The sequence below is a fragment of the Pieris brassicae genome, chromosome 2 (assembly GCF_905147105.1).
Source record: "Pieris brassicae chromosome 2, ilPieBrab1.1, whole genome shotgun sequence".
In the NCBI taxonomy this organism is placed as follows: Eukaryota; Metazoa; Arthropoda; class Insecta; order Lepidoptera; family Pieridae; genus Pieris; species Pieris brassicae.
In genome coordinates, this window is record NC_059666.1 from 3,355,774 (window position 1) to 3,369,053 (window position 13,280).

Consider the following 13,280-nt stretch of genomic DNA (forward strand, 5'->3'; position numbering starts at 1 on the left):
CTAGAGAAAACAATGTTAGGTGCCTCGAACCTAATTCGCTGTTTTGCTGATGATTTTTTTTGTATCATATGTTTTATTGTATTATTTAATTTTTATTTTATTTTTTGAAACACTTATGTTTACTTCAATTGTCATACATTTTAGATGAAAGATTATAATAAATATGCAGTAAATTAAGTACAATTTATGATGTGGTAAGCTTTAATAAATAAATAAGCCTAAGTAAAAATCTAGATATTTTATAAATAGAAAACTAACTTACAAAACTGTGTTTAGAACTGTGAAAGTTATTTTATATTCTTTTTGTATATCCAAACGCCTATATTGCTAAAAAGCAATAGATCTTATGGATCGTTGACAGTATTGAATAAGAGTACCAAAAACATTCAATTCTAACTCAGAAAATGGTACACAATTGAAAAGTCAATTTACCAACTGTATACCGTAAATGGAAAAACTAAAAGAAAACATAAGTTACGACCTTAATAAATCAATATAACAGGTTTGCGTGTAAATATCGGATAGTATTGGATGAAAAATAAAGCCGAGCAAATCAAAGCTTTTGATGATGGACGAAAACAAATAACGGACGGATGCCAATAAACTAAACGTACCGAAATCAAATATTGCTTTTTTAAATTCACCACCGGTGGTTCCCTTTTAAAAGATATTGCTTACAGTGAGATATTTCAAACAAACTAGAAAAAAGGTAACCCATGTTTCAAAGAAGTTCATGTAACCTATTTTTAAGTATTAGTTTTGAAATTGCTCTTTGGTTGCATAGCGCCAAATCTTGTACACTGATTCTTCGACAAATGGAGTGCGTTCACAGAGTTTATAACGTTTTGACGTAAATATTAAAATACTTTAAAAATGCAAAACTATATAAGTATTTTTAGGAAACAAGATCAACAATACAACCGTGATTGTAATTTATTAAAATATTTTGTATAATATTGATTGAATTAATATTATACAAAATATTTTAATAAAACTATACAACTGAAACTTTAGTCCTTTATATTGACTTACACATGTTTGGAGTATTATATAAAAATATTAATCACCTTTTATTTTTCCTTTTTTTAATTGCCTTATTAGTACAAAATTTATATTATACCATCTCTCAATATTGACCTGCATGTCATAATTTTTATTACTTTGAGAATTAAATTTTTAAATACTTTTTCTAAGTAGAATTTTCATTTAGAAGTGTAAACATATATATTCATATCAGTATCAGATTCTCTAAATACTAACATGTTTTTCCATAGTCTGTGTTTTAATAAGTAAGTCGGAACCAGGAGATTTTATATATAGAAACGTTTGCTCGCCAATTCTGCCAGTGCCAAATTGTCGATAAACTTAATTGAACGTATTTATATAACGGCCGTAACAAATTGTAATTATGTTAAAAACAATCCGAAAAGCTTAAAATCATAAAAGATTTCACATTATCTATGCATAGACTCAGCAATTTTAATAAATAAATAAGAACTAGTACTCTGCTGTAGATAAATCCTTTGATAATTATTATTGTATATAAAAATTTAAGACAATATTTGACGGCCCCTGCACGGCAGTTAGAGAAATATATTTTTTTTATTTAGATACTTCTGTATCACGTAGTAGTAGTATGCGAGGCTAAAGTTAAACTAGATATTCTTCACCCAAGCCAGCAATTAAGTTAAGTAAGTCAAGCAAGCAATGAATGAATGAAAAAAAATCTGATTTAATCGCATATTGATCTCAAATTTTAAAGATTACTTTGAATCGTTCTTGTCTGATAGAGTATACAATAGAGGTATATTATTTGATAATGGAGGATGGATGGTGCTCTGTTCCAACCTAAATAAAGGATCATCGACCAGTCTATCCACTAACTGACCCAAAGACCCCATTGGCTAAGGCCACGTAGTTGTATATATACATACCCTTAGCGGCCGAAATGACTTCGTTAACGCGTTTTGGTATGACGTCATCGCAAAGATTTGTATGCACAGATTGTAGATTAATGATCTTTTACTTTCTTTAGTCATTTTATGATAAGGTCGCTTTTTCTCTCTTCGTATCTTCTCTTCTGCGCTGTATTATGGTTTTGTTTACATCTAGTCCAAGGTTTATCAGTTAGCAAAAAGAAAAGGATTCAACTATTACTGTCTAAAGTTTTACTGTTTAAGACGTAACATGCAACCGAAAAGTTGATACGACACAAAATAATCAACTATCAAACTTTGAACATGAATAAAGGCGACGCTTAAAATTAATACTTAATTGATTATATTTGATTGCCCTTGAGAACAATTTATGTCTTAAATATTTTCTATGTACAGATATTATTAATAAATAAAATCTAAGTGCTGCTGACTATAATACAAAATCAATAACCTAAGCCCCAATTAATCAGTTGCCGACAAAGTTTGAACGCTTACTTTGGCTTATTTACAAAACCTAACTCCTATGTACAGCTAGAGTTTGTTAACGCCCTTAATTTATTGAGTTCTTGAAAGGCTCATCCTATCAAAGAGGTCAATAACAATTTTAGTTAGTAGTAGTCGTTTAATATATAAAACTAGAACCTTTTAACAACCTTAATTTAAAATTAGCGATTTAGGTTAAATTGAATTTTACGTAAAATGTTAATAAGATATCCGTTAAAATGTGAGTAATTGTATATTTATAATTCCTTTATTTATTGCATCTAATGCACGGTGCAAGCTCAGTGATAAAATTTTATATCCAATTTGTAAACTGGTAAATCAGGTCGTCTATATTTAGGCTATCATAAAAAACAATAGCTTCCTAAAATTATTATTAATATTATCTTTACGTACAAATATCATTGATTCTTGTTGGGTATCTATTCTAAAATTATAAACGACAAATTATTAGCACGAAACTAACTGGCAAGATACTCGCTACTTCTTTTAATTGGGTAACAAGTATTTACAACATGCCTGTTAGGAGCGGCAACCATTACATATTGCTCCATAATTAAAATGAGTTGTGAATCCATCATTTAAAGGTACAACTGACATTTTAGGGAGAAAATCATATTACACAAGAATCCCTAAAGATGAAACGAACCAATAATTATTACAATATCAATCAATTTGATGATTTATATGAAATTAAATTCATTTGATCTTAATTCATCATTTATAAGTAAATTAAAACAGTATTCAACATTTCATATCATAATTAAATTAGAGCGTCATAAAAATATCCTTCAGTAAAATGGATCTCGCTGCGATATTACATTTCGAAATTAATAAAAGGTAAAAATTCTCGGAAGCCTGGAAATATTGTTAACGGAAAATAGATTTTACATATAATTCTTACATCTATTTCATATTGCTTTTTTTTGCCTTTATGCCGAAAACCGTTCGATTCGGACAATGAAGCATTTAGACAATCCATTTCGTTAAGTAAACTACTACTCCTTCTAGGAAATCATTCCGGTCACAATGTTCACAGTTCATTACATAACACATAAGGCATTGAAACGTCAATTCCTTTAACTAAAGAGGCGGAAATTCGTTTCTTTGACAGTCCAAAAAGAGAATAGATCAAATATTCTCTTGGTAAGAAAGCACCATAACTTAGTTGGCAAAGTGAATTTTTGTCGCAGGGTTCTCGAATTAAAACTGGTCTCCAGCGAGTCGTGTAACCCCTTACTGACTTTATTACAAAACTTTTCTTAAAACCGTCTTTCTTTCAATCCGAATATAAAATAAGCGTCTTGGCGGAAAATTAAAATTTTATTTAATTCGACGTTGAGTAGAATTCGGAATTTTCGGATTCGGACTTCTTTCTGATGTCAACGAAAGAATCAAAGTAGCAACGTAACAACGTTTCCTTTCACCGAAAATATCTATACATGTAGTATGACATATTATGCTTTCGGCAAGCTAGATGATGTCATCAATTATGATTTTCAAAAACAAAGGTGAAAGAAAAGAGCTTCTTGACACCACGGTGACGAGAATATCTTCATGACAATATTAGGTATTGGAACAAGTTTCTTCACTGCGTTACCTGGAGAATCTCTCCCCCGTAAGCCCCGTATCCTTCACTAGCTGGACCAATTTCCGTCCGCTACTGTTTCAGGCTATTGTTCGATAAGGCTTGCCGAATACAGGGCGGGGGCATCACCAAAAAGTCCGTCAAAAATTAGAAACGAAAACGAAAGACTAGGGAACAAATTTTAATTAGTGTTAGACAATATAAATACAATAAAATATAAATAGGTATACGTTACATATATGTCATAAATTAGGCTACATTAGATCGTAATACACTGAGGAATTACTGCCAGAAATTCACTGAAACCATTTTTTCTAATAATCACAATGTGAAGTTTTATTTAATTTTATAGAATATAGCTTTTAACTATATTATTTTAGATGACCCTTCATTTTAGATATCTGCAAAAAAAGATATATAGATGTATTTTCCTAACAAAAGTACCACCTGTCGAACCATTTCGGCTATGCTTTCAAATTAGCATTTGTTTAATAATTATGTTCATACCTGGTATTAATGAACTGAAATTTTCACATGAAAATACCACATTCATATTTTGTTACAAAATAACTGAAACACAATGCGTGGAATTCATAATACCGAGAATTATGTTTTCCACTGGTTCGGCGATGAAACATCAATAGTGTTGCTACATTTAAAAGCGAGGGTTTTTTTCCGTCTAAATTTTATAATATTTTAAGTATGAAACATATCTAAGTGCTTCATCTAAATATCTAAGCATCTTTGACTAATATTGTTTTTCAAATAAATAATAAAATGATCTGATAAAGTACATTTTATTTTAATTAAACAAATAAACTGTGTTTACAATTTTCTTGCACTATTATTACACTATTATATTATTATATTAACTTTAACAAATTTAAAAAAATAGTCCCTGTGACAGTGTACCTTGAACCCCGGCAGCATTTCCTGTCTGTATTGCGATATTTATTGAGGAAGGAAAGCACCAGCTCTAGGGTAACCCCATGGCCCATTAGTCTCTACTCCAAATGAAACAAAATCCAAGTTGGAATCGTATGTTTGAACCGTTTATTTTTTATTATTTTGGTTGTAAAAAGGTCGCGTATTGTAAATAAAGCCTTTGCAGCGTTAATGCGTTAATATAATGCTTCGATCCTCAACTAAACAATTATACCAAGTTGGTATAGAAAATAATACTTACTTATATGATGAGCGAGATCTTTTCTTGGGAAAGAAGCGTCGAACATCTTATGAACTATTTCAACTGAACGATACAGTTATATTGTCACAACTTCTAAAAGGTACTGTATTACTATAATTAACATTTTACAGCCATATCTATTACTAATGCAGTACATATTATCTTATAACATAAATTTCAAGTAATCTGTATGGGACAAGACTAAACTGGAGTAACTTCGACTGTTGTTGTATTTTGGAGACGGAAAGTCTTAAATTAAATAATTCCAGCATTGGATATTCATAATGACAAAGGACGAATGCGTTATTTTTTTAGAAATACATAAGAATTAATTGTTGTATTCTATACATACCACTCGTGGTGGCTGGACTGATTATTAATATTGTGTATTGCCGCACCAATCACCCGTAATAGGTTTTCATTTGTGTTTCTTTCTAGGAAACCCGCTTAGAAATTCTTAGTTTATATTTTCATAACCCTACAATGGCATAAACTTAACGTATTTAAATTTGATATAGCTTATATACCGAGCAGTGTTGGCCTAGTACCTTCAGTGTACGATTCTCATCTCTGAGGTAGGTTTGAGGAAACCGGCTTGCCTTACACCCAAGAGTCGACGGCGTTCGTCAGGCACAGATGGCTGATCCTACTATTAGATTAACAATAGATCATAAAACAGATACAGAAATCTGAGGCCTAAATCTAAAAAAGGTTTTAGCACCATTGATTTTTTTTAATATTTGATATGTTCACTTGTACGTAGCCAAAAAAGTAAGTAAAAATCCAGTATGCCGAAAAATCTAGCAAAATGATCCTAAAAAAAATAGAACAACACTAACCACGGTTTCGTGTGTAAAAAGCAATACCTGCATTTCTGATTAATTGGGGATTACAATATCGATTTTGTATTACGTTCGTGAGTACAAAAGTTGCTCGCGGGTGTTATTCGGTACGCTTTGTTTGAGGTTTTGCCTATGAACAATGCGCGAATTTTTATGCATAATGCATTTACTATTTGTGGTGCTTTTCTGTTTAATAAAATATTTTAGTATTTAATTAGTAACACAAATAATGCTATGAACATCACAGTCATTATTTGTTCTTACTGTACTTTGAATACCGGAAAATTATCGTGTTAATACTAAAAAATATAATTGCACCAACCGATTTTTTTAATTGCCTAATTTAATTGTAGACATCTACATTTTTCTGATTGAATTATTGACAGGTACTTATATATTAAACTTCTTACTGAGGTGATAAAAACATTAATATTTTTTTTTGTATTGAATTCCTTTGTTAAATCACACAATCTGATTATGACTAGTTAAAAATAGGACTTGTCTTAAAATACAAACTTTAAGACCTGCCGCGCAACTTAATGGAACCAGTTTAGGTATTTCCAAACCGGAGCTACTTAGTAACCTTCAAAGGAAGAGCGTAATACTTAAAGGCCAGTAACGCACTTGCAAACCTCCTGGCGTTGCAGGTGTCCATGGACACTTAACTTTAAATGCCGGCTTTTTCCCTTAAAAAGATTATCTTCTTTTTATTTCCCCATTAAAAACTTGTGAGTTCGTGTAACCACAATCCACACTTTTTATGTAACCCAATTTTTACACAATGAAATAAGATTTCATCGAAAAAGAAACTAGACTTATTACGTCTCCCATATTAGATTAAGCACGCAACAAGGGATTCATTTACGAACAATACTCTCTGCTTGATCAGTCACGCGATATAATGTCTATTCAGAACCTATGAGAAATATATTTATAAAAATATTTGCTTCGAACTCCAACATTTAAGTAAAGCATTTGTTCAATTTGGGTCAGGTTCTTATTGACTCTATCCTGGTATTAAGAACTTCTTTGTGATGGTTTTTAACTTGCTAACTAATTGGCGTAGAGCAGTGTTGGCCTAGTGGCTTCAGCGTGCAACTCTGATCCCTGAGGTCGTAGGTTCAATCCCCGGCTGTGCACCAATAGATTTTCTTATGTGCGCATTTAACATTAGCTGGAGCGGTGAACGAAAATATCGTGAGGAAACCGGCTTGCCTTAGACTCGAAAGTCGACGAAGTGCGTCAGGCACAGGAGGCTGATCACCTACTTGCCTATTTCATGATCATGAAACAGACACAGAATTCTGAGGCCCAGACCTAAAAGGTTGTAACACCATTGATTTATTGATTTATTTTTAATTAATTGGCGTAATTACATATTCTTACGAATTTTAATTGTAATACTCTTGCGTCCCGTTATGGTAGATGACACCATACACTAGTTTATTATCTATCCATAAGTCAAGAGTCACTTACACAATATCTATAACTATGAACAATATTTTGAAAACTTCATAATTTTCTTTTTACACAATTTTCTATTTTGGAATAGAATCTTGCTGTTTTTCTGAAGGCCCTTGACAGCCCAGCTCGGGCTGTTTTAGCGAGTGTAGCTAGTAGGCGTTTCTCACGACTAGCGTAACTTCTACAAGACTCCAACCTCGGCTTGGGTCGCCGCCGGTCAGTAAATTACGACTTGTAACTTTACCACTTTACAGTGAGTAAAGTACGAAGTAAGGTCCCCGGTAAAGGTGGTTATATACCCTAATCTGTATTGGGTATACCACGGCGGCTTTGATCACAAATAACAACGCGCATACAAACGCGAATGGCTTTTATGCGCCAATAAGTATAATTCAAGACCAACTAATAACTGTTAAATGAAATTTGATTCATAGTTTAGATCACACGTCTCCATTGTTGCTTCTAATTCTTTAACTTATAAATTAACCTAATTACCCTATAAACATGTTTAAATCAATAATAGATACAAATATACTCAATATAAGATATTGTTTGAATAATTCTCAAACCTCGAAGTAACAACATAAAGTGAAATAAAACGGGCATTTACAAATGATATACGTCTACGTATAAGGAATAAATGGTATATCTGTTTACACGTATTCCTAAAGGGGATAATTTGTTCGAGTTTCCGGGGAGCAATTTAGATACTGCCCACCGTAATTGCAGTACACCAGACTGATATTTAATATTATCTGTTTAGTAAATAGAGGACGTTCTTAATTACGATCCATTTAAAAGTTACCTGATGATAACTGTTTGTTAGTAGCTCGTTTTAGAAGATGGGTTGTGAATGTAAGACTGATAAGTAATAAAAACGAAATGATGAAATTACACAATTTTTATTGATTAAAAGTATCTCTAGTCCGATATGCGTTGACTACTCATGATATGTCAATTTAGTTTTGTCCAATCACAATACAACGAGATCTTTCGTCTCTCTCCTGTTATTTCACTTTCACTTCCCAATTATTGACCCTCTTATTGAACCTCTATGAATGACTATATTTCATGACCTGCAAACACATAAAATTTTATATAAAATTCAATTTGATAACATTTTGGTCAATTGTATATCATGAAGGTATGAAGATTTCTTTTTTTATTTAAATATGAGTTCTTTTGTTTTTGTTTTATTTATTTTAAATCATACATATGTTCAACAGTTTTAAAAAATTTAAAAAAAAAAACAAAGTTTTCTGGTCGTATCTAAATGCTCAGTAAAATAAATGCAATACATATATATACGGTGACAGTTTAATAAAAAATTAATGACTATGTAACTATTGTTTTTCTTTAAGAATTGAGTTTTGTCCCACAGGGTCAAATTTACAACTCCTGTCCTTTATTGAAAAATCTATCGAAAATGGATTTGAGATCGACATTTATAACATGCCAACATGTAATTGAAAGGAGTATGTCCGTATTAAGAAAAGCTGATAAATGGACAAACCAGGATCTTAGAGACTTTACAAGGGTAAGGGACATTGCATCGAATATTTTAAATATTTGTATTGCAAATAACCTTGGCCTTCGCTGTCACACGTATCCCCTAGAAGAAGAAGAAGAAAGAAAGTAGCCGAGTTCTTAAAGAACACGTGGGTTGTGAGACGTATTAACTCACACTCCCTAACACAAATTATGTTGGGTACATTGAGGGATTGTAGGGGGTTGAAATGTCATATCATAAGTAAAAGTAAAATTACTGTACCATTATTTACAAGTAAGAGAAATGTAAAATTACTGGACCATTTCTCTTCTCTCATTCTCTCAAATGAGAGAATGGTTGTTCCGGAAAGCTTGTTATAGTACGACCACATAAAGGATATATTTACAAACATGATGGCAAATTTGTGTGGCAGCACGTGGCACACCTATAAAGCGAATGGAGAAAAGTTAGGGCCAGCGAAGTAGCTTGTGTTACATATTATACGTAATAGGATATTATACATTATTATTACCGAAATTGGGTATAGTCTGATATGAAGCTGTAGCGTCACCTACAATCTGCATTTACAAATCACTGCGATTACGTGATACTCTGAAACGCGCTTACCAAGATATTCCAGACGCTAAGGATATATAGATATCTGGCCTTTGCCTCTGCCAGTGAGCGGTTAGGCTCTACGAGGATTCTCCCTTTAGGTTGGAGAAATAGTCCGTCTTCCACAGAAGGCTAGAGTGTTCGATGTCACCTTTTGTTTCATAATAATAGATCAGTAGTATTTTGTCCAATCACAGACGCGCCACACGATTTTAACGGACCAATCACAATCAAACGAAATGCGCTAACGTTATACTTTATACTTTCTCACTCACCGTATGTACGGAATAAGGGAGATCTAGTCGTTTTTTTTTTTAACACCTAGCGTTAACACACAATTCGATTAATTATACTGTTTATTGTTTAACTTGCTCCTACAAAGCATTGTAATGGCGACATTATTCCATTAGTACTGCGAGCATGATACAATTTCATATGGTATGATGGAAAAGGTGTTGCTTTGTTGTGAGATAAACGTATTATTATTTAACTTGTTATTATAAGATAGCTCAGCTCTGAGATCGTGCGTTCGGATCAAGGCTGTGAAGCAATAAAGTTATCCTTATATGTGCAAATTCAATTATCACTTGCTCCAACGGTAAAAGCAAACATAGTCATCATTTAAAACCCAAGAAACAACGACATGCGTCACACAAAAGGCTGATCACCTACGATTCTATAAAAAACAAATAAGTGTAGCGCCACTGGATTCATATTTCATATATGCTTTACCAGAGTTTCATATTAAACTTCTAGAATTTAAATCTAAAAATCACCACAAAATCTTGAATTGGAAAATTAAAATATTCTCTTAAATTTGTATAAATTTCCAAAAATAATACTTTCAGGCCCTATTAGTATTACTCCATGTGACGGTCGATGTTAATAACATTATAATTTGCAGCACTATTACGGTCCGCGGCCGCCCGCTGTTTCAGATTTATTGTAATCACGAAACTGCTCCAAGAATATGGGACACAATTTATTATTTAACAAAGTAATGTCTATGCTTTTGTCAAGTCATCCCTATACAAGGCTCACTTCACTTACGTGGAGGGTAAGGGAAAAAGATTAGTACGGACTGTGATTTTCATGTATTTGACATTTTGGATTTTTTGAACCTTGTAAAGGCTTTGGAAAACGCCCTTTAAATGTGATTTACCGTCTATATGCTAGGAAAACATTTTATTTAATGAAAATTACCACATAAAAAGGTTTGGTAGGTATGACCCTTCGACATAACCAATAACAACGCGTAAATTCCTACAACACCTTAAAAAACCGGTGCTCGCTTTTGTGCATCAGAATCATGAACTGATCATTACCGATCGTAACCAGTTACAAATAATAATAATAATAATCTTAAATTATTTTGAAAATTTTTGGTATAAGTGTTAATTTAGCTAATAGTGACATTCCCTAGCTGTATACTTATTCATTGAGCACCAGCTCCGGAGTCACCGCTACTATATTATTTATTTAAAGTAGAAGAATACACATAAGAAAACTATATACAGTCAAATGGAAGTCCACCAAAGTGCACTAGACCCCAGACTAGGATTGTGTCGTGGGAACTTTATGTAATAAATTCTACATAACACTTACTATAATTTAACTAATGTTGCACAAGGCTATTAATAATACTCTCGGTTTAAGCACAAGCTTTTTCGGTAACTTCAACAGTAAACGAAAAGGTTTCATATATCTTAAGGACCTATACGGTGGCCAAACTTCAATAAAGTACATAGTTTCTTTCAATTTTTTGTCATCGTTTCTTGAAGTATGGCGAATGGAAAATATATATGGTGGCGAATGGAAAATGAGTAGTTTATGTATCCATTTTGAAAGATCAATACACGATTTGAATAACGTCGCTCGATAGAAAAAAAATCCAAACAATTTTTGCCATTTTGAATTCATTTTATGACGAAAATGTATATAGAACATAATTTTGAAATTTACACGATATATTTTATCAGAAGCCAAGTAATCCATTTCAGATTTTTTTTATAAAATTAAATTAATTTAATATTCTATATAACAAATTGTAATTACGGGCCGGCGCGCCTCAGTGCTTCAGCTCTCCACTGCGCACCGCAGTCCACCCAGAAACACTGACACAGCTATTGGTGCTGTGATAATGGTAAGAATGGTGTGTTAGCCATACTCCACTTTCAGCACTAATGACGATTTAGTACAAAAACAGGCCAAGAACGTCATATATATGTCCTAGGAAATTTATAAACTTACGGACTTTGTTATATTCCGGCAACATATATAACTAACCAATGTACATGTTGACAAATTATAGATGTGTTAATACAAGTGACATCGCTAACGATCTACGTCACGTGATTTAATCATTCCATAATCTGGACCATAACACGAACAATACCAGCCCGTAATTACACGTCAGGATCGTACGAACGCTGTTTTTGGAAAATAATTTTCAACTAGATGGAATTTTAGTGTTAATATTTGTGATAATTACTTTATTTTATAAAACATTGATGTATCCATTTTTTTATATATAAGCTATCTTCTAAAGCGTGAATTTAAATGAAAATTTTATTTGTGTGATCATGAGGTACATTTTTCAACGTCTGTATACAACGCTGATATTATAACGATTACTTTAAGTTTCTCTAATTATCAGTTTACTAATGAAGTTTATCATACGGCATAAAAAATCTTATTTATTGTTTTCATAGTTCAATAATATATTAAAGACTTAGTGTATAATAGTCTATTTCCACACCTGATAAATAAAATTCCACACAGAATAAAATATATTTATTACCTAACACAGAAATATAGAGCTTTAAAAGCCAAATCCAATAGACAACAAATATTTTACTTCACAAACTCATCAGATGATTTTTTATAGTTTTAATGCACTTTTCATTTAAAACAATATTCCATTAAAAATAATAATAAAACCGCTTTGCAAATTATTTAGAGTGAGGTACACATTTTTCTGTATGAAATTTCTCGAAATTTCTGTATGAAAAAAGTATGAAAAAAATACTAGTATAAACATATATCTAACTCTATAGTAAAGGTTTTGCCATCTATAAAAGTTTGTAATGTTGACACACAAAAACTGCGTAAGATATATATCACTTGTAAAGTAAAATATATTGATTAGATTATGAATGTAAGTGTGTATCTAATAATCTCATTAAAAACTAAGTAAAATAAAACTATTATGATAACATATATCTATAGTCCAACATAGTAGGCTTTCCAATACCACAAGATCGGTATCTACTTGAGTTGGGCATTGCTATTATTAAATAAAAGCCCTTTTCAGGTCGCAACATCGCGGTTACCGCTGCCTCGGTTCTCCCCGCGTGCGGTGCTGATGTACAGCGCTGCTGTCGGCGGTGAGGGTGTCGCACTGCAACTTAGGGAGGCAACTCCAGCTGAAATAGATGCGAGACTTGACGAACGGCTCGCGATCGCCTGCCACGAGCCAGAGCTACTTGCGGACTTGTTACACGCTGCAGTTGATATTGGTAAAATTATATTTTTAATTTACTATGGTTTAGCTTTCTCAAAAGCTTAACATTCTGTACTTCTGAACTTGGAAATGCCAAAAGTATATTCTTTTTTTGCATCGTTTTCAACAATCCGTTGCATTATGTTTTTTGGTTTA

At 32.3% G+C, this 13,280-nt stretch overlaps 1 protein-coding gene across 6 annotated transcripts in view; it reads left to right on the forward strand.

Moving 5' to 3' along the window:
* The window catches only part of LOC123720847 (transcriptional-regulating factor 1), a 196,599-nt gene that overhangs the window by 112,892 nt on the left and 70,427 nt on the right, over nucleotides 1-13,280 (forward strand). For 2 of the 6 annotated variants that reach the window (XM_045677651.1, XM_045677647.1), the window contains exons 1-2: nucleotides 10,553-10,679; nucleotides 12,936-13,140. In XM_045677651.1, coding sequence (XP_045533607.1) covers nucleotides 10,593-10,679; nucleotides 12,936-13,140 — 292 coding nt within the window. In that variant the 5' untranslated portion in view covers nucleotides 10,553-10,592. Of the gene's footprint in view, nucleotides 1-10,552; nucleotides 10,680-12,935; nucleotides 13,141-13,280 lie in introns of those variants that run through there. The other 4 variants (XM_045677646.1, XM_045677649.1, XM_045677650.1 and 1 more) reach the window with 3 other exon arrangements.